General features: G+C 45.9%; 1 protein-coding gene across 1 annotated transcript in view; it reads left to right on the plus strand.

The window, feature by feature from the left end:
• Window positions 1-21187, plus strand: part of LOC131925140 (carboxyl-terminal PDZ ligand of neuronal nitric oxide synthase protein) — a 294348-nt gene that overhangs the window by 78732 nt on the left and 194429 nt on the right. The window contains exon 2 of the mRNA XM_059280412.1: window positions 1107-1178. Within this exon, the coding sequence (XP_059136395.1) occupies window positions 1107-1178 (72 nt within the window). The remainder of the gene's footprint in view (window positions 1-1106; window positions 1179-21187) is intronic.

Raw genomic sequence — 21187 nt, forward strand, 5'->3', positions numbered from 1 at the left:
GTTTGGTGGGTAACTTTATAATCAGTGGCAGGTGTGGGAGTACATATGTGTAATCCCAGCACTCAGGAGGCTGAAACAGGAGAACAGGCAATTTTGAGGTCAGCCTGAATTAGATGGTGAGTCTGTCTCCAAAACGAAAGACAAATAAAAAGTACAATTGGGCACACGCCTTTAATCCCAATACTCAGGAGGCAGAGGCAGGAGGATCTCTGTGAGTTCTAGGCCAGCCTGGTTTACAAAGTGAGTTCCAGGACAGCCAGGACTGCTACACACAGAAACCCTATCTTGGGCAGGAAAAAAAGTACAATTGGATAAAAAAAGTTTTTACATAAAACACTAATAGTCCATCCTTTCTCCAGCCAGGAACTTAACAAAATGTCAGAGGTCTTCAATATGTCTAGGGATAACTCAGTAAAATTACAATAATTAAAAAAAAAGTAGCCAGATGTAGGGGCTCAGGCTACAATCACAGCCTGTGGGAGGGTAAAGCAGGAGAGGTGCCCTGAGTTCAATACCAGACTGGGCTGCATAATGAGTTCCAGGCCAGCCTGGGTTTAAGAGTGAGGTCCTGTAAAAATGCACACAAAAGCAAAACAAAGCAAAAAAAAAAATACCCCAAACAACAACTCCAAAAGTATATATTTTTCTCTTAGTGCATTTATTTTTGGCAAGCACTTTTATGTAAGAGCTCTGTGTGTGTGTGTGTGTGTGTGTGTGTGTGTGTGTGTGTGTGTTAATTTATTTGGTCTCACAGATGAAGAAATTGAAAGGAGATAAAGGAAAAGGCCACTTACCATGCCATATAGACACTGGCAAGAATCTCTACCAGGAGCTTTTCTTACTCAGATGCCTGCTTAACCAACACAGGACTTTGCTACATGAGGAGCGAGATGAAAACGGAAACCATAATTTCGGGTTAAGTTCCTTTTCTATTAAAAATCTAGAAACTATTTCAAAACCAGATGATACCCCATGGGCTTTGACTTTCCTCATCTGTAAAATGGGGAGATAGACCGTGTGACCTCAGAGTCTTTGCACTCCTAACATTCTTGGATTAGGGACATTGCCCTCCCTCCTCTCAACCTCTCTTTGCTTCTTCTCCACAGTACGTGGGAAGCCTGGATGTGCCGAGACCCAACAGCAGGGTGGAGATCGTGGCTGCCATGCGCAGAATCCGGGTGAGTGGTCACAGGTGGGGCTGTGTGTGAATCTGGAATTCAAGCTTCCTGGCTGCTAGCCCTTTCAGCCAGAGCTGAGAGCCAGAATGGATGGCTGCACCCTTCCTGCCCCAGAGTCCATATTCCTCCATCACTGGGAGACTATCGTGAATTGTGCAATAGGTGCCAGAGGTTGAAATGGACGTGATGGCTGAGCAGTGCCATCTCCGCGTCGTGTCCTACAGCTCTTCTGAGATGCGGGTGTGGCGGTTGGCTAGGCGGTAAAGGAGAATGGTAAAAGGGAGAACAGAACTTTAGGAAGCAGCTAGTAATGGATCAGAACATTTTTTAAAGGTAATTTATTGTGGTACCAAATAGAAGATTTACTGGAAATTTTAAAGCTGGATATGAAATTTCACCAAAACTTCCTCGGTCAGCTGCTTGAGGCTTCAGGATGTGTGAGCTTTTTTATATGTCATGTCCCCCTCCCCCATTTACCCCCCACCCCCATCACACTTTCCTGTGTCTCTTGGAAGAGTTTGCTGTACATGGCAACCCACTGCCTTCTGACTCTGGTCCACGGTGCAGGGACACCAGAGCAAGAGAACTTTGGAGTATTTTGGAGGTGGGCTTGGGATTGCTCAGGTGTATTGTGATTGTGTCGTGGTGGGAGCTGGTGTTAACGTGGCTGGCTTGATACAGCCAAGTGTGGGTCATTGTTCTTCAGACTCTGGGTGCAGCCCAGTGTGGGTCATTGTCCTTTGGAGTGATCTGTTCACCTCACAGGAACAACCCAACAGGTGCCGGAGCTTCATTCGGCTTTTGTTGGTTTTGCTCTGAGCTGGTTCTCTGCCCTATCGATGGAAACCTCAATCCGATGACATCAGTGATGGGGAGAGTGTAAACACGCTTGCTGTCGGCTTTCTGCCTAGCTCACCAGTGCCGCCAGTCGTACGGCCTTTTCTTCTTCACCAAGTTGAATTTATTGAGACTACTGTTACATATGACAGTACTGTTTTCATGGACTCGGTAATTAGGACATTTGAAGTACTTTCATGAGAGTAATTCCACTGAGTGGTGCAGCATTAGAGGATCGTGTCATGTCATTTTCTAGATTAATCTGAAGCTCAAAGAAATATGTGGAGGAGTCATGGAGGCCTAGAAATGGGCATGTGGCCTGACTCTGTGCTCTATCACTTGCCTCTTGGTCTCATGGAAAAGCTCTATGTTTTACTCCCCTTTTGGCTGCAGGTCCGAGGCTCAGGACTTCCAGGCCTCTTTACCTCCTCCTTTGCCCTCCTACGTGGATTGAAGCAGAGGCCTTGTGCTGTGCTCACTACTGTGATAGAAAGATTGGGCCTAGAGTGGCCCTCACTGTGGGGCGTCCACCGAAGTCCTCTTGTACTGATGTTTGACTGATGGGCAGGAAATGGCTGCTGCTGCTATTACTATCATTGTGAAAGCAGTATCTCCACCAATAGTAATGCTACTTCTGTGTCGGGTGCTTTCTTAGAAATTTTGATATTGAATATATTTTATTATTATTAATAGCTACTTCAGAGGGGGTGAGGATGTTCTTAGTACATTTCATGGATGAGGACCTGGAATCTTGGGCAGGTTAACAACTCCGGGTCAGGTTGCTGTTGACAGGAAGCTTTGGGGTTCATCCTCAAGACTTTACTGTGGCCCCCGGTTCCCTGCAGAGGGCTCCCTGGAATGCTGATTATGAGTCCTGACCCTAGTTGGGCGGAACCAAAGAACTGGAACATGGTGCCTTCCCAGAAAGGGAGCCCATGGACAGAGGCAACAGGAAAACGTTACCTAGAAGCAGAGGCGGGCCAGACATGGTGTGGCGCTAGCTGGTCATGGGATCTGCAGGCATCTGGGACTGGAATGTGGCAGTCTCCTCTCCTCTCATTACCTGCCAGCTCTGGCAGCCACATGCCTCTCCCTACAGCCCCCTCTGTGGGAGCTGGTTCCAGTGCTTAATGAGCAGCTCATTACATTAGAAGGAGAAATTAATTGGTCAGAAAGTTGTTTGGGCTGGCTATCCAGTTGCTTGTGTGGACTGGCTGCCATTAGTAGCAAGCGTTGTGATTGTGTATCATCCCCCTCACCCCCACCCCAAGCCCCACAATTCACTGCTAGGTCCAGGCTGCTATTTTCTTCTTTCTCTTTGCCTTTCAAAAGCTGTTTGGCTGTAATTACAGCTGTCAAGAACTAGGGCATGGGATTTCTGTGTAAAGGACTGTAGCTGACACTGTGCTCTTATGTTGAGTGGGCCAGTCTGATGCTGGATAGGACGCTGTAGGCTTTGGTTTCTGGGGACTCTGCTGGGCTTAGAAGCCCCAGGCCTCAGGGCTTGGCCAAAGATCAGTAGGTCCTAAGAGCAGCAATTGATAAGGACCACAGAGCCTTACAGGTGAGATGCCAGTGCCTTGCCAAGGCCTTTATTTTCTTTTACTTTGTTTCATCCTTTTGAGGTAGAGTCTCACTATGTAGCCCGATCTGACCTTGAATTTGAGATCTCCTTGCCTCTGTCTCCGGAGTGCTGGGGTGCAGGTGTGGGTCCCCATGCCTATCATCGCTAAACGCTACAGATCTCATCTCCTGGTCTTCTCTGGAGAGCTGTGTTGTGACGTAGCAGTGAAGACTCTTGTGTTTCCCACAGGATGCATTCAGGGAGTGAAGGGTCTGTCTGACAGTATCCCCACTCCTCTCAGGAGCTGGGGTCCAGTAGGTGGATGCATTCTTGCTTGTCTCCAACCCCATGCCCCAGTGTGGACTCGGTTAAATACATACATTCTTCATCATTGACTGCCATGTTTCCTCTGTCCTGTGTTCATTTTTCATTTGGGTTTTCACCTTCTCCACATTCTTTGTGAATTTATGGCATCTGTCATAGACATTTTTATTTTCCCCCTTTTAATATGCTTCTAAGAAATGGATGGTAAAAGTGCATAGCACTAAATTTTGCTTTTTAAAGGTAGACAGTTCAGTAGTTAAGTGTATTCATACTGTTGCATCTAGATCTCCAGTCTTTTTTTCTTCTTGTAAAACTGAAACTCTATACCTATTAAATACAGTCCCCTCTCCCTCCAGCCCTAGGTGGCCAACTTCCTACCTTCTGTTTCTGCAATTTTGACTACTTTAAAGATGTCATGAGGAAGGAACCATGCAGTATTTGTCCCCTAATGTTGGCATAATGTCTTCATGGTCCATCCATCTTGTATAGGGTCAGGATTTCCTTCCTCCTTGATGCTTCCTTGTATTCCTTTGTGTGTATTCATACCATGTTTTCCTTATGGATTCATCCACTAATGGGAATTTGCTTCTATCTCTTAGCTATTGTGAAATGTATTGTGTGTACATGGGTGTGCAAATGCCTCTTTGAGAACCTACTTTGATTTTTTCTTGTATATATACTCAGAAAAATGATTTCTGAATATGGTAGATTCAATATTTGGACTGGCATCTCATTATGGTTTCTAGGCTGGTCTCGAACTTGTGGGTGTAAGTGGTCCTCTCGCCTAGCCTCCTGAGTAGCTGGGCCCTTGGCATGCCACTGTGCCTGGCAGAAGCTCTGTTCTTGGAGGAACTTCCAGCACACGTTCCATGATGGTTTCATTTTACCTTCCCACCAATGACGCACAGGAATATGTATTCTATACATTATTAGTAAGGGGAAAAGAAGCTAAGAATGTGTGTGTGCAACAGGAAGATTACACACAATTTTGGGGGAGATGGGAAAGCCTTTGTGTGAGAGATCCACCGGTGATGATTAATGCTGCAGACAAATGGCTTCTGAGATGAGGCTGTCACAGGTCTGACAGGTCTGGTCCCGAAGGACTGGACCATAGTCTGTCCAAACCATCGTTTGAATCTCCAGTGCCTAACGTGATGCCCAGCTACCCCGTGTCCTTTGTTCTCAGATATCAACACCAGTCCCTGCCACTTCACTTTAGTCTCCTTGGGAAGGGTACTACTCAGTGTCGTCGAGAGGGCTCTCAACAAAGAATAATGAGAGTTGGGCTTGAGTTTTCCCCTTGACTTAATGTGTGACCTTGGCAAGGCAGCTGACTGCTGTTAATCTCAGTTTCCTTGTTTATAAAAGACAGCATGCCACTTCTCATCCTGTCTCTCTGGTGCTATTGTCAGATCTGGGATAGTGCGTGAAAAAAACGCTTTTTAAACCATAAAGGGCTATTTATATTCATCGCTATCATTTTTTATACCTTTCCTTTGGGGTTCAGAGCATTTCATACATGCAGATAAATACCCTGAGACTTTGAGCTGCTTCATCTAGCTGCTTTTAACAGCCACCCTCTTCAACGCAAGCGCTCCTTTCTTGGGGAAGCCATCTTGAGTGGCTCATTTTGTCCTCTCACACCTGTTACAACATACCCCGTCACTGGTAGCATAAGAATGACTGTATTCCTAGTGTCCAGCACATGACCCTGGCCTCCCATTGGCTTCTTTGACTAAGGGGTGGGTGCATTCTGGTCCACACTGCAAATGGCTTCTGAAATGATGCAATATGGAATCAATGTTTCCTACTTTATGTGCCTTGATTTCTCTAGTGTGGCTGCACAGGAGGGGTGTATAATCAATGGTTTGGTAAATAGGAACTGGCCACGTCCACCTCCTTTCCCTGAAGCTGCCACCTTCGCTGGCTTTCCCAGAACTTTTCTCAAGGAAAACAAAAGGATGGAAGAACATAAAAGACCCTGGGTGCTTTCTTAGGAAGGCTTGCATTGGATGTATTCTTGGTAGCTCATCGGGGCAGGTAGCTTTGTGTGGGATTATGGCTGGAGCTATAGGTCCTAGGTAGCTTTGTGTGGGATTATGACTGGAGCTATAGGTCCTATCTGCCTGCTCCTTTCCCCCATGGTGATAGGCTTCTAATGTGGTCTGTTTTTTTTCTCCTTTGTAACTTTATCCCTGAGTGGCCTGCCTCAGCCAGCACTAGGTCCCTTTGACATGAAGTGCTCTTGTTTTTGTTACAAGTTTAAAGTCTGCAAGTACCACCACTGTTTGTTAGCTTGGTCATGTCACTTCACAGGACATAGTAACCAGTCACTCTAAACATAATGGCTTAGAATATCTCCAACTTCTCATTTTGTAGTCCTGGGGTCAGAAACCTGAAATGGGGAACTGCCAAGGCATTGGTAGGGCTACTTGCCTGCTGGAGGCCCTGGAGAACAGTCTGTTCCTTGCTATTGTAGCATCCTGGCAAGTGGAGCCAACCTGTGGCCCACTGAGCACATCCAGCTGAAGATATCTATGAAGGGGACCCAGCACGAAATTCTAAACTTAGAACAAGATGAGATTTTCATTGTTGTTATTAATCTAATTGTATGGTTTTCAAATGTGAACTTTTCGGATGACAACATGGTGTCACATGTCAAAAGGTTGGATATGCCCAAGGCTGCCCGTGTTTTTGACAAGTGCCTCCTGTCTGTCTTCACAGCCAGCAGTCCTGCCACTGTGACCTCTGCTTCCTACATCACCTCACATTCTGTAGCCTCACTTCCGCTTTTCCCCAAGGATCCCAGATAATTCCCCCGTCAGGCTACATCATCTCATCCCACCTGCAAAGTCATTCTGTCTAGTAATGTAGCACTTTTATAGGGTTAGGGGCATTAGTCTGCCTCTTACAGTGGGCTAGAGCATTGGGCTCTAGCCAGGATTAGGCAGGTCCCACCCCCTTATGGAAGTTTCTAGTATGAGATGATGCAGAATGAAATTCAGATCCCATGTCTTCTGCTTGTGATCAGGGGACTTTGGATATTCTCAACCCATCATCCTTTGTTTAATCATCAATAAAATTTACATGATGTTTTTTCAGTAGATAGATTTAACTAAATATATGTGAATAAAATTTACATGATGTCTTTTCAGTAGATAGATTTAACCAGATATATGTGAATGCATACACACTACAAAGAGATGTGCCTGACATGTGGACTTGTGTGCCCTAAATAGTACTAGGCAGAAGCTACAGCTCAGTAGTAGAAGACTTGCCTAGTATGCACAAAGATAGGAGACTGCCCAACAAAATCAAAACAATACTGGGCAGTGGTGGCACACACCTTTAATCCCAGCACTTGGGAGGCAGAGGCAGGCAGATCTCAGTGAGTCCAAGGCCAGCCTGGTCTACAAAGTAAGTTCCAGGACAGCCACGACTGTTCCACAGAGAAACCCTGTCTCGAAAAACCAAAAACCAAAACGAAACAAACAAACAAACAAAAACAAAAAGCCAAACAGCAGCAGCAGCAGCAGCAGCAGCAAAATGCCTTGTCGTTTGCACATCTGTAATTCCAGTACTCAGAAGGCACAGGCAGGAGGATCACTAAGTTTGAGGCTGGCCTGGGCTACATAGTGAGTTGCAGGCTATCCGGGGCTACGTAGTGATACTGTGTCACAATAAACAAACAAAACAACAACAACAAAAAAGCAAAGCAAAACCTCCTAAAATAACACCCCCTCCCCAAACCACAAAATCCCCACCAGGTCCCTTTCTAATTATTGTCCATTTTGAGCAAGGATGACAGGGTCAGGAGGCCTTGCCAGGAGGCAGCCAGGTGCGCAGAAGCACTCCGTAGACAAGAGCTTTTGTTAAAGACGTGAACTCATTTGCTTTGAGGCCAGTTAGTTGTCTTCATTAATCAGTTTGTAGGTTAATGTTTCTCAAAATAGGTTCTCTTGAAATTTAGGGTTCTATTCCTAGGAGCCTGAGAGTTCTTATAAGACTTTTTTTTTAAATGTGTTGACATTTGATCCTCATGTCAACAAAGTGAAAGAAGCTTGTTCTATGCCTCTGAAAGGGCCTTTTATCTTTGGACAGGCCATTAGCCTTTACTGCTGCGTTTGCCTGCTTATGTCTTTTAGGGTGGGCTTGACCAGGTCTCGTGTCATTGTTTATACTCCAAAGAGCAGGAGAGCTTGTCACATGTATGTGATGCATTTTCATAAGGCAATTCTGGGTAAATAGATCTGTGGGTTCTTTGCACAGGTAGGACCTAAAAATTAAGATTTTTGTAGAGTTGAGATAGAGGAAGGTGACTGGAGAGAGGAGCCAGAGCCTGGTACATAGGCTGTATGCAGGACCGGCTGCAGCCCACGCCCCTGGCTGCAGCCCACGCCCCAGCATGGCCATTTGGGTTGCTTGCAAAGCGGTTGTTTTTGTTGCTTTTTAGTATCTTTTCTGACTTGTTGGTACCTGTGTGGTCTTGGTGGTGGACATTCTGAGTAACACTGCTGAGTCTGCTTATGCTGGACTCTAGACATCTCAGATGAGGTATCCATGGTGTATTCCTGTTGAGAGCAGTGATATTTCAGTGTGAAGTTTTTTTTCTGACTTATTTGAATTTATTGGTTACATAATATAACTTGTGTTTAAATTATAAATCTATGTAAGGCCTGTATGCATAAGCAGTTTATATCTAGACTATGATTTTTACATATTTAAATGATATTATAATTTGCCAATACTTTTTTTGGGTAATGACTTTATTGAGATATATTTCATATACTATATAATTTATACATCATATACTATACAATTTTTAGCAGTGGGATCTAGTATATATTCATCTATAGTGTTGTACAACTGTTATTATAGAACTTATATCATCCCCAAAGGAAACTCTGAGCCGATACTGAGTTTTTAAAAATTTTGCAGCACTGGGGATCATATTCAGGACCTCCCTTATTCTAGACAAATGCTCTACCAAAGAACTGTGTGCTTCTAGCCAACTCAGCACCTCTAATCTCTCATCTCCTAGTCACCCCCAAACTCCCAGCTCCACAGGTCCAATTCACTTCCTACCAGAATGGATTTGCCTACTTTGGACATTTGCCATTGATGGTCTCATAGAATATGTAGACCTTTGTGTCTGGCTTCTTTTAGTGTTGGCAAAGTACACCTACGGTTTTCCACGGATCACTACTTTATTTCTTTTTATTACTGGCTAATATTCTACACCATACTTTTGATATATTAGGCATGAGCCAAACACTAGGTGTTTGTCTTTTTGGTTTTCTTTGAAAGGGGTCTTGGCTTTGTTTAAACTCAAAGAAACACTTGATGTGTGTAGACGAATTTCTAAACAGTCTTATTAAATAAGAAACACAGAGCCAAATACAGAGGTGTTAAAGATGTGGCTTCACCGACATGTTTACAGCTGTCTTTATTTCTACCAAAGGACACAAATCAGCATCCCTAAGGATGCTGGGGCAGGCATTGTCATCAACAGAAACACTGGTGCACCCAGAGCCGACCTTGATTTTTTTTCCCTTACTCATTGGGAGGGGGATATTGACTTCCCCTTCTGAGCCAACATTATTTTAGGTTCTGGAGTCTGAAAAACAAAGTCCCTACCTGAATGAAGCTTACATTGTGATGGCTGAGAAAGAATAAAAGGAGAAACTAGAAATACAGAGTTACATGTAAATTCTCTGCAGAATGCTAAATTAGGACTTAAGGCTAGGTAGTCCTAGGAGGTAGACTGAGTGCTTTTTTTGTATAGATTATTGGGGAAGACTTCTTGGTTATGTGAGTAAGCAGAGAGGGAGTGAGCCATATGGTTCTCTGCAGGAAGAGCATTTCACACAGAAGGAACAGTAAGTACAAAACCCTGGAGCAGGAGATAGACTTTCTAGGTTCAAGGAGGAGCCTTCGGGAAAGCATGAACTGTGATGTATAAACCCAAGGTGGAATGGTAGGTTATTTGTAGGAATTTTTCCCACAAATCACATTTCAAGAGACTCTAATTCACTAAGAGCCTAACCGAGTACCTGGATTACACCTGAGTCACATACTTATCTTTCCTTACATTTGAGCCAGAATGAAAAGTCACTTAATTCTGTTCTGCTCCTAAGGTGAGGGATTCAGGTATTCTTTTTTTCTGTTTTGTTTGTTTGTTAATTTTGTTTTTGTTGTTTCAAGACAGGGTCTCACTATGTAGCTCTGGCCATCCTGGAAGTCACTGGGTGGCCTTGAACTCACAGAGATCTGCCTGCCTCTGCCTCCTGAGTGCTAGGATTAAAGGTGTGAGCCACTACGCCCAGCTCAGGAATGATTTTTTTTTTAAACTGGGGCAGAGATGCTTTATTAGAGCCCAGAGTTGTCAACACAAAATGTACAGTTGCTTTTAAGTAAGGGGCTGGCTCCGTTACAGCCGTGCCTATCTAAGAGTAAGCAGTGATACCTTTGCGTTTCCACAGGATTGCCTGAACGCAACCTGCTCAGTCCACTGCCTTAGACTTCATTTGGGGCGGGGAGTTTTTTGATACAAAGTCTCACTTTGGTCCTGAACTTGTAGGCTCAAATGATCCTCTTGCTTCAGCCTGATGACTAGTTGATACTATTGGTGGACACCACCAAGCCTGGCCTTTGAGTATCCTTTTGGCAAAGTTTGATGGCTGTAGGAAGAGGGGGTGAGTGCTGAATGCCAGTTTGTTGCTGCTACACTAAGCAGCCTTTGAGGGCTCTTTGCTCATCTTTCTGGCATTGGCAACAGGTGACATCGGATATAGTTATTTTGGTGACTTATTTGGCTTTAAATACATAGTCATATATAAATGGATTTTTTTTTCATTTTAAACATTTATAAGTATACAACTCAGTGGGTTTAAATATACCCCAATACTCTGTGTCCTTCACCGCTGTTGATATCCAAAGCCTTTCATTATCCCTATCATAAACTGTGTTCAGTAATCAGTAACTCCATTCCCAGCCCTGGAACTCTGTCCTGTGTCTTGTCTCTTGAGTTTATCTATTTTAGAGACATCACACAAGTGAAATCTTATGCCATATCTGTCACCTGTTTCTGCTTATTTCACTGAGCAGGACGCTTTCAGGGTCCATCTTCGTCATGGTGTGCATTATCAATTCACTCCTGTGTGTAGCGGAAAAGTATTTTCTCTTTGACTTCTGTGAGCTGAACTCTGAGAGCCCAGGCTGGTCTCTGCTCACCTTTTGTACTTAGCATATGACACAGGTTTTAATATATGGCCTGAGTGCTCCTGGGATCGTACATGCCATGTAAGATAAAGATGCAGTGCCACCTAATGAGATAGTCCTGGTACCATAGTGAAGACGCAGCTTCCGAGAAGCACACTTCTTTGACCTGTGTGGAGAGGTTCCCATTTGTGGCTTCCATCTTCTTCAAGGTGGCCTAGGTGGGTTTTTGTATCTACCGTGATTTGATCTTAGCTTCCAATAACCCTAAAAGGAATGGGTACTACTGTGGGTTTGTTTGTTTGTTTTTACAGAGAAGGGTCATAGGAGTGATGTCCTGCTCCGTGTTCCTGTCCTTGTGTAGCCTAAGCAGACCTGAGTCTAGATTGCACTGTGCCATGTTGCTATGTCTGGCCACAGGCAAAGAGCACTTCAGAAGTGTCAATAACACCGCTCCCTGTGGGTGTGAGTGTAACCATCACCCACTTTATAGATGAGTAAGCTGAGGCAGAGAACGGTTAAACAGCTCGCTGTAGCTCAGAACTGGTGAGTGGAGATTCACTGCTGAGCCTTGGAGCATGGTGCTTGGCTCTGGTTGGGAACCAAGACTAGAGTCTGGCTCAGGGAGCCCACAAGAGCAGGCTGACTGTCCTCATTCCCAAGCGTCTGGGCAGACAGTGTCATCTGTGTCCCTGATTGTGTCTGTCTTCCATCTGGGAACGCTTCCAGGCAGTGCACAGCACTAGATGTAAATAAGGCCATTTTATTTGATTTTTATAAACTTCTTTTTAGAGCTTGAAATTCATATATCCTGTGTGGCACCCACCTCCCCCTTTCGTGTTCCAAAGCCACCTTGAATTCAGTCTGTCAGAACCCAGATTTATCATTTCCGTGGCACTCTCTCCTCTTTGAACTCCCTCCCTTGAATTTTTACATATGTCAGTTTATGCCAGTGAAAGTCATTTCACCCGCCCAGCACAGGAGCTTCCAACCTCAGGGTCACCTTCGGCTCCTTTCTCTAGTTTTCACAAGAGCCACCCAGGCCAAATTGCCTTCTAAACAAATACGCCTCAAATATGCAGACCTCTCTCCACCTCCGCGAGTAGAGGGGAGCCCGTCATTTTATGTTGCACAGAAGGCTGGCTGCAGCGGTTGGGGTGGAGGTCAGGGGTCGGGTGTGTGCTTTGCAGAGGCCCTTCACGTCTGTGTGTCTCCTGGCTAGCTTCTCTCTCACTCACCCTTTCCCCGTCGCCCAGCTTGTCCCTCTGAGGGTAGTCCTATTGATGTTGTCCTGTTTAACACCGACGTGTGTGATGCTTCCCTGTCTCCTGGTTGGACTCTGAGTTCTGAGCCAGGAGCATAGGCATCTGCTGGTAACTCAGGATCCAGGAAAGGTGGGGAGCATCTCCCTTCTTCTTTCTGCCTGGGAGGCACTCCCTCCTCTGGGTGGCTGAAGCCTGTCTCCTTAGGACCCAGTTCAGCTTCTGCTGCTTCCTCATGAGCCCAGTTCCAGTGTCCTTTTTTTTTTTTTTTCTTACAAGTTTCTCTTGACTCCTCCAAGTAGCTTTCCTGTCTTTTATGTCAACCTCCACACTCTGTAGAGACTTGGGACTTTCCCCGGCTATCTCAGACCTTGAAATGGTTTCTGTGAATGGCTTGCAGGAGATCAGGGAGAGACCTCACAGAGGGCTTTGTAAAGCACCAGGTGTGTGTGCTGATAGGCGGTGGCTGGACACAGGGTGCCACAGGAGTTGGCAGCACAAGCCGTTTTTTCGGGGCCCTGGCTAGGAGGTCGTTCCCTGTCTGGGGGTGTTTCCCCTGCTTGTCTCTGTTGCCCCGTCAGGTCTGCGTGCAGAGCGGAGACCTGCTGACCCAGGGTACCCTGTGCAGCACCCAGCCTCTTGATATTTAATCAGTGTCAACAATGCTGAGTAGTGGCTGTTCCCACTCTCTCTGGGCTGTGGGAGAGCTGCTTCCCTGGAGAGGCCTTTTAACCACCCGGTGGTTGGCCGTGGGAACGACAAATGGCTTCTCCACATCCCTCTCCACCCAGTTGTCTACAGTGGCAGGTACCTTGTTAGTGTGATGGTGGTGCCCTGTTAGCAGTGTGCCCTGCCCCTCCCTGCCTGCTCGCTCTCCTGATGAGAAGACCTGGCACCTGCCCTGTTCTCCGTCTCTTCCCCCCAGGGCTGGTTAAATAGGTGAGCCCACACCTGCCTTTAGCTGCCTGAAAACAGTCATTGAGGGAGCTTACACACACACACACACACACACACACACACACACACACACACACACAGAGTCTTGTCCTTTTAGCTGTCTTGCTGGGCCCCAGGCCTGGATCACAGGGAGAGCTGGCCATGGGCCAGTCAGTGGTTTGGGTCCTGGCTTATCAAAGCGGAATGTGCTGAGTAGGTAACTGCAGGATGGCTGGGGGCTGAGGAAGGTCTGGCATGCCTCATTTTCCTTTTCTTTACAAAGGTAGGCTGGCCCTCCCCAGGCCTCCCCAGGCCTCCCCAGGCCCACCCCAGGCCTCCCCAGGCCCTCCCCAGGCCTTCCTTGCCTGCCTTCCATTTCAGATATCCCCCACTGCCTCAGCCTCTCCCAGAAAGGGGGATTCCCCGGCAGCTCAGATGCAGACAGCTGGCATGTGTCCTTGTCAATTGTCACCTTGTCCTCCTCTGCCTTGTTCTGTCATTGTGGAGCCAAGTGGGTCTTTGTTCATTTTGGCCCAGGAGGAACTGGGAGGGAAGGTAGTTGGCTAGTGCTGGGTATATACGAGTTGAGAATATTTTTAATATAGATTTTAATATAGATATCTGCTATATCTATCCTCAGAATTTTAGAGATATGAGCCTGAAAGCCATTTCACAGAAAAAGCAGGGAACAACAGGAGTAGGGAGTGGATTTCTTTTAAAGAAGTACATCTATCTATCTATCTATCTATCTATCTATCTATCTATCTATCTATCATCTATCTGTGTATCTGTCTCTATGTATGTATGTATGTATGTATGTATGTATGTATGTATGTATGTATCTATCTATCTATCTACCTACCTACCTACCTATCCATCCATTGGAATCAGAATCTTTGTAGAGGAGACTGGTCAAGCACTCTCAGAAATCCTCTTGCCTCATCCTCTTGTGTAGTAGAATTACAGGCATGAGCCATGCATGACTCCTGGCATGGTTTTCTTTCTTTCTTTCTTTCTTTCTTTCTTTCTTTCTTTCTTTCTTTCTTTCTTTCTTTCTTTCTTTCTTTCTTTCTTCTTCTTCTTCTTCTTCTTCTTCTTCTTCTTCTTCTTCTTCTTCTTCTTCTTCTTCTTCTTCTTCTTCTTTTCCGGAGCTGAGGACCAAACCCAGGGCCTTGCACTTGCTAGACAAGCGCTCTACCATTGAGCTAAATCCCTAACCCCGTGGTTTTTCTTTCTTTCAGGTGACCTACTGATCCATACCAGAATTCAAATGTCTAATACCACACATATCTCTGACAACAGGTGTTAGAAGAAAGGCACTGTTCTGTGCCTTTTTGCAGTAAATTCTCTGAAGTTACGGAGTCACTTTGGAAGGGGAAGAGATGCTCAACATTGCTCTGTTGGTAACTGCCCAGGATCTGGGATTTAGAACTTGGCTTCCTGGCCACGGTGCTGCTTCTCTAAGGCAGATAGAAATAGCTGCTGCACCACCCCATTGAGAGCCTCTGTTACTTGGACAGTGCATGCTTCTTGCCAAGTGCGACTGTGACCTCTTCCTAGGCCTGCCCCTGTGTAGAGTCAACACTAGTCTACATTTAGTCTGTCCTGTTGAAACTAGTCCTAGCCCTCCACACTTCTCTGGGCTGCCTGTTGAGCTGGCCTGCTCAGGTATGAACTTCTACTCCAACCTGTTCCTCTTGGGCTGCAGCCAAGCTTCGTGACATCATCTGGTACAGCTGTGGAGACAGATGATAGAGTCAGGTTAGAAATCCGTGTACTGGACCTTTTGCTGGGGCTCAGGGGCTGGTAGGGGCCTGGATCCTGAGCACACACACTTTCTCTCTCCTCTCCTTCCTTCTTCCATTGAAAAACCAAAATGAGGGGCTGGGGATGCAGCTTAGTGTGTAAAGTGATTGCTGTGCAAGCATGAGAACCTGAGTCTGGATCTCTGGCATCTCATGCATCTGTCACTCCAGGGCTGGGGAGGGGGCGGAGCAATGGAAAGGTGGATCACTTGAGCTTTCTGGCCAGCCAGTCTGTGAACAAAATTCAGACTCAGGGAAAAGACCCTGTCTCAAAAATGAGGTGGTGGTGGGGAGCTGGGGGCATAGCTCACTTGATAGAGTTCTTACATCTCAGGCATGAGGCTCCAGTTTTGATTCCCAAGACTACATAAACTAGGTATTTGGTCGCACACAGCCGTAATCCTAGGACTTGGAAAGTAAAAGCAGGAGGTTCGGCCCTTCAAAGTTATCCTTGACTACATAGCGAGTTCAAGGCCAGCCTGGGTTAGAGAAGACCCTGTCTGAAACAGAACAAAATAAAAACACTAGACCAACACAGAACAAGTAAGGTGGAGGATGACAGAAGTAGATGACTGTTTCTGGCCCCCGTATGTGTGCACACTGTGATCATGGACCCTCAAACGTACATACATGACACATGCACATACTCCTTCCTCAAAACAAAATGAGCTAGGATGGCGGTCCATGCCCTGCTATTCTAGCACTCAGGAGATGGAGGCAGGATGATCATGAGTTTGAGACAGGCCTGTGCTACACTGTAAAAGCCTGTCCCCAAAAGAAAAACAAAAAACAAAAAACAAAACAAAACAAAAAACTAAGATGTCGTGGTGAAGATGATTTACTGAGTCTTGGAGCCTCTGAAACTTCACTTTTCTGTGGTGGAATAAGTAGCTACATGCCGCTGAGCGGGAGGTTTTAGGGGCTGAGGCAGCGAAGGGCTGAAGAGAAGTCAGGTTTGGTTCAGGCCTTCTCTGAAATGGGTTAGCCCTGGCTAGTGTGAGGATGATAGCAAAGATTTTTCGCCTGCTTTGGTAACTTGGCTGGGGGCAGTGTTCTCATTGGACTTGGAGGTAAAAATGAAAGATTGACTGTGGCTAGAGTTTTCCTGCCTGGCCCACAGTCAGGACAAATCTCTCTCACCTGCCAGTCCCACAGCCGCTCAGACCCAACCAAGTAAACACAGAGACTTATATTGCTTACAAACTGTATGGCCGTGGCAGGCTTCTTGCTAACTGTTCTTACAGCTTAAATTAACCCATTTCTATAAATCTATACCTTGCCACGTGGCTCGTGGCTTACCGGCATCTTCACATGCTGCTTGTCATGGTGGCGGCGGCGGGCAATGTCTCCCTCCTCTGCCTTCCACTTCCCAGAATTCTCTCAATTCTCCTCTCTGTTAGTCCCCCCTATACTTCCTGCCTGGCCACTTGGCCAGTCAGTGTTTTATTTATTGACCAAGCAGAGCAATTTGACATACAGACCATCCCACAGCAATTGACTCTTTTTCTAAGAGTGTTGGGATTTTCACCCCCGAGAGAAAAACCAGAGGTAGCTTCCCCACTTGAGTCCCTCTGTCTGGGCTTTAGGACAGCATCAGCCTTCCCTTGCCAAGTGACCTTCCCTGGTCCCACTGTCCCCCAGCACCTGCCCTCCTCTGTTGGATCCCAGCCTCCCCCAGCTTTCTCATTTACAGCAATCCTTTCTCCAAACTTGATTAGATGTCTCTGTTGGCTTACACATCTGGTCTTCATTTAGCAGGGATGACACTTAGTGTAAGTAAGAGTTTGGCTGCTTCTAAACTAAACAACCGAATCCTGCTGAGAGGCTGATGGAGACTCAGTAGCTCGATTGTTTATTGAAAGAGATCATATTGATTTATGATTTTTCACTTAAGAAATCTATTCCAGATTCTCTGCATTTAATTGAATGGCTGGGCACCCCGATAGCGCCTTAAAGAGTCTACTTCCCAGAGAGAGGAATTGACAGTGTAGAAGATGGACCTCTGTGCCTGGGGCATGCATCCACATGTCCCCATACAGAGCAGTCATGCAGGGGAGAGCTGGGAGCTCATCTTATCCACAGAGGACACCAGTTGGAGTTACCCACTAAAGCCTTAGGTCTGTCATAACCCATCTCAAAATCCTTGGGGGAGGGGGTTCTCCATGTCTCATGAGTGAACCGTGGAGTCCTCAGGGTCTCTGCAATAAGGAACCTGCCTGATCAGGAGCTGCTGTACCTGCCCAAAGTCACTTTTCATTATGGTCTCATGGGTACCCAGATCTCTGGCCAGAATGAATTTCTTACTAACCCACCAGGGCGACCTGTTTGCTTTGACCTTCTTTGACCATTGTGGTTTTCTTTGGAATTCTCTCTCTCTCTTTGTTGTGGGCTGGTCTGTTTTCCTCAAAGCTCATCTCACACTGAAAACCTTTGCTCTCAAGTCTCTTTCCATTTCTCAGCTACAGCTACCTGATCGATTGTTACTGTCTTAGGGTTTCTGTTGCTGTGAAGAGACGCCATGACCACGGCAATTCTTATAAAGGGAAACATTTAATTGGGCTGGCTTAAATCTTCAGAGGTTTAGTCCGTTATCATCATGTCGGTGTGCAGGCAGACATGGAGCTGAAGAAGGAGCTGAGAGTGGAGAAGAAGCTATACCTTGATCTGGAGGTGACAGGAAGTAAACTGTCTCACTGGGCATGGCTTGAGCATATATGAGACCTCAAAGACTGCCCCCAGACTTCCTACAACAAGACCACGCCCACTCCATCAAGGCCACACCTCCAAATAATGCCACTCCCTTTGGGGGCCATTTTTTTTCAAACCACCAGAGCTACCCTCTCCGTACTTCTCAGCAGACATTTCAGTCTGCTTTGTATTATGATTTTAATTTTTAGATAGGGTCTTATTTAGCCTAGGCTGACCCTTGAACTTGCTCTGTAGACCAGGATGACCTTGAATTTCTGATTCTCTTGCTCAGATTGCTAAGATTACAGGTACATGCCACTGTGCCTAGTTTATATGGCACTAAAGATTGAGCCCATGACTTCCTGCATGCTAGGCAAGCACTCTATCAACAGAGCTCCATTCCCAGCCCTGATTGTTGTTTAGTTTGATATGGAGCTGTGTGACAGTGGTGATCCTGTGTTCATGCGTGTCCCCTGGTGGCACAGGGCTCAGGTAGCAGTAATTAAGATTGCCCAAGTGGTCTATTCTCAGAACTCCACAGGTGCTTACCTTGGTAAGTCTTTATGAAAGCTCGTAGAGGAAGGCACTCTGGTCAGTGCTGTTTGACTGATGAGGAAACTAGAAGAAAGAGTGACTAGTTTACTGAAGGCCACAAGGTGTGTGTGTGTGTGTGTGTGTGTGTGTGTGTGTGTGTGTGTAGTAAAGTGTCAGAGCTGGGGGTTCCTCCAGAACAACATGGTCTTTGATTCCAGTTTCCCAAGCTCTGTGCTGTGTAACATCCTTCATCGAAGGTACTTGCTCTGCCCATGCTTATAAAGAAAAGTTTTACTGATGACAAGACATGAAGATGAGCAGGAACAGAAGCAAGAAGAGGGGAGAGGAGAAGGGAAATGAGGGATCAGGTAGGAGCACCGTGGAACAGAAGAGGCAGGCTGCTAAGAGAGCAAACCTAATTCTGTGGGGAAGCTGGGGATTTAGCCTCACTTTGGAGTGAGGTAGGGTATGTCTGAGGTGTTGGGATGATCAGCCTCCTGGTGCTGGTGGGGACATGGGAAGAGTCAGTTACTGTGCCTGGCCCCTGGCACACCACTTAGTGTGGTCACTCCAGAGATTCCAAATGTGATGGTTTTTAGTCAAAAGGGCTGGAGTGGGGAGATGCAGAGACTAAACTCCGCAAGTCCCTTTCTGGGAGGAGGAGGTTGAGAGGATGTGGTTTCCTGGAGATCCCTCCATAGGGCAGTGGTTCTGGCTATTATTAATTTTGCTGCTCTGGGTAGGCTCTGTGCTTTGTCTCTTCTGCCTTTACAGATTTCTGGGACACCAGTCTGTTCACTATCGCCATAGTTTTGTCTTTCCAGGATGTGATGTAATTCGAACCACAGAGGGTGTAGCTTCTTTAGAGTTGCTTCTTTTATTTAGCAATATGTAGTTAAGATTTATCTCTCTTTTGTGGTATGATAGCTCATTGTTTTGGTTACCATGTAATATTCAAGCTGTACCACAGTTTATACTGTCACCCACTGAAAGGCATTTTGGTTGCTTCTAGAATTTGGTGATTATGAATGCAGCTGATAAAAACACTCCCAGGCTGGCCAGGTGGTGGTGGCGGCGGTGGCAGCACACACCTTTAATCCCAGCACTCGGGAAGCAGAGCCAGGTGGATCTCTGTGAGTTCGAGGCCAGCCTGGTCTATAGAGCGAGATTCAGGCCATGCACCAAAACTACACAGAGAAACCCTGTCTCGAAAAACCAAAACAAAAAAACCCCAGGCAGCTTTTTATGTAGATGCAAGTTTTCAAATCAATTGGTTAAGTACCTAGAGGAACTTCCTTCATTTGAAAACCCTTTTAACATCTACTTTCCCCTAATTCTATCAGGGCAATACCAGCACACTCTGAAAACTGGCAGTTTTGCTATTGACCTGCCAAATACTGATCTGTTGACCTATTTTTCTTTTCCATCTGTAAGTAATAGGTGAAGTCATGTCAGAGAACTGCAAACTTTATTTAAAAGTTAATTTATTTGTGTGTGTGTGTGTGTGGGCACACATGTGCCACAATGCATGTGTAGAGATCAGAGAACCTGTAGGAGACAATTCTTTGAGTCCACCAGGGGGTCCCTGGGATCTAACTGTCAGTCATGGCAGCAAGCACCTTTAGCAACAGCCATTTTGCTAGAGAACTTTCTTCTTTAAATCCAGGAAGTGATGTGGAGGAGAAGGGAAATGATGTGATTTGGAGCTGAGGACCATTCTGCTGTTGAACAGTTGAGTCCCACAAGCTGTTTTCCCTTTGTTTTGGTGTGGTCTTAAGGACCAGTAACCCTGGGGAGGTTGTGCCCAGAGTGACTCACCTGGTGTGACTCAGGAGAGGAGCTGGCCCACACATGACCCTTTCAGGTCTCTGGGGCAGGCTGTCATGGCAGGTCTTCCAGGTCGGCTGGAAGCGAGCCTACCATTTGAGCAGCTGGCATGAAGGCACCGGCCCCGGGTCTGAGTCACTGCAGTTCATTCTTGATTCTGGCTCTCTCACATTTCCATTTCCCGGCAGGTTGCTGCCCTGTAGCTTCAGATGTTGACATCCAGAGTTTGCCTACTCTTCTATTTATTTATTTTGGCGTGCTCATGAAGTTTTTTATTTATACACATTTTAATTGCATAAAGATGGAATTTTTTTCTACTTGATAAAGACTAATAAACCAGTTTTTAAGGACAATTTTAGAAACATGACATGGAAAGTACAGAGGAACCCATTGTATCACTCCCACATTCAATCTCTGTGGCCTCTGCCATCCCGTACTCAAGTGACACAGTGGTTACAATCGATGACCCTACAGTGACACACTGTTGTCACCCAAAGTCCATATGTCATGTCAGGTTCACACTCGCTGTTGTACTTGTTTTGGGTAAATAGATGACGGTGAATGTGCAGGGTCAGAGGTCTGGGCAAAGGACATTCTCTGCCCTAAAAACCCTCTATGCTCTGCCTGCTCTCCCTTCACCCTCCTCCCTGCCCCCTGGCAACTACTGATCTTTTCACTGCCTCCATAATCTTTGGCATTTCCAGAAAGTCATGTCTCTGGAATCGTATAGAATATAGCCTTTCAGACTGGCTTCTTTCAGAGGGAGGCATGTTTAAGGTGCCTCCGTGTCTCTTCAAAGCATTCTAACTCATGTCTCTTGAGCTGTGATTACTCCTTCATTGTTTGAGGTACCACGGTTTATTTATCCATTCACCAGCCAAAGCACATGTTGGCTGCTTCCAAGGTTTGGCAATTGTGAGGAAAGCTACTGCATACATCTGTATGCCGGTTATTGTGTGGCCATACATTTTAATTTCATTTGGATTAATAGTAAGGCTTATGGTCTTAGGAGAA

Source organism: Peromyscus eremicus, chromosome 15 (assembly GCF_949786415.1).
Source record: "Peromyscus eremicus chromosome 15, PerEre_H2_v1, whole genome shotgun sequence".
Taxonomy (NCBI): domain Eukaryota; kingdom Metazoa; phylum Chordata; class Mammalia; order Rodentia; family Cricetidae; genus Peromyscus; species Peromyscus eremicus.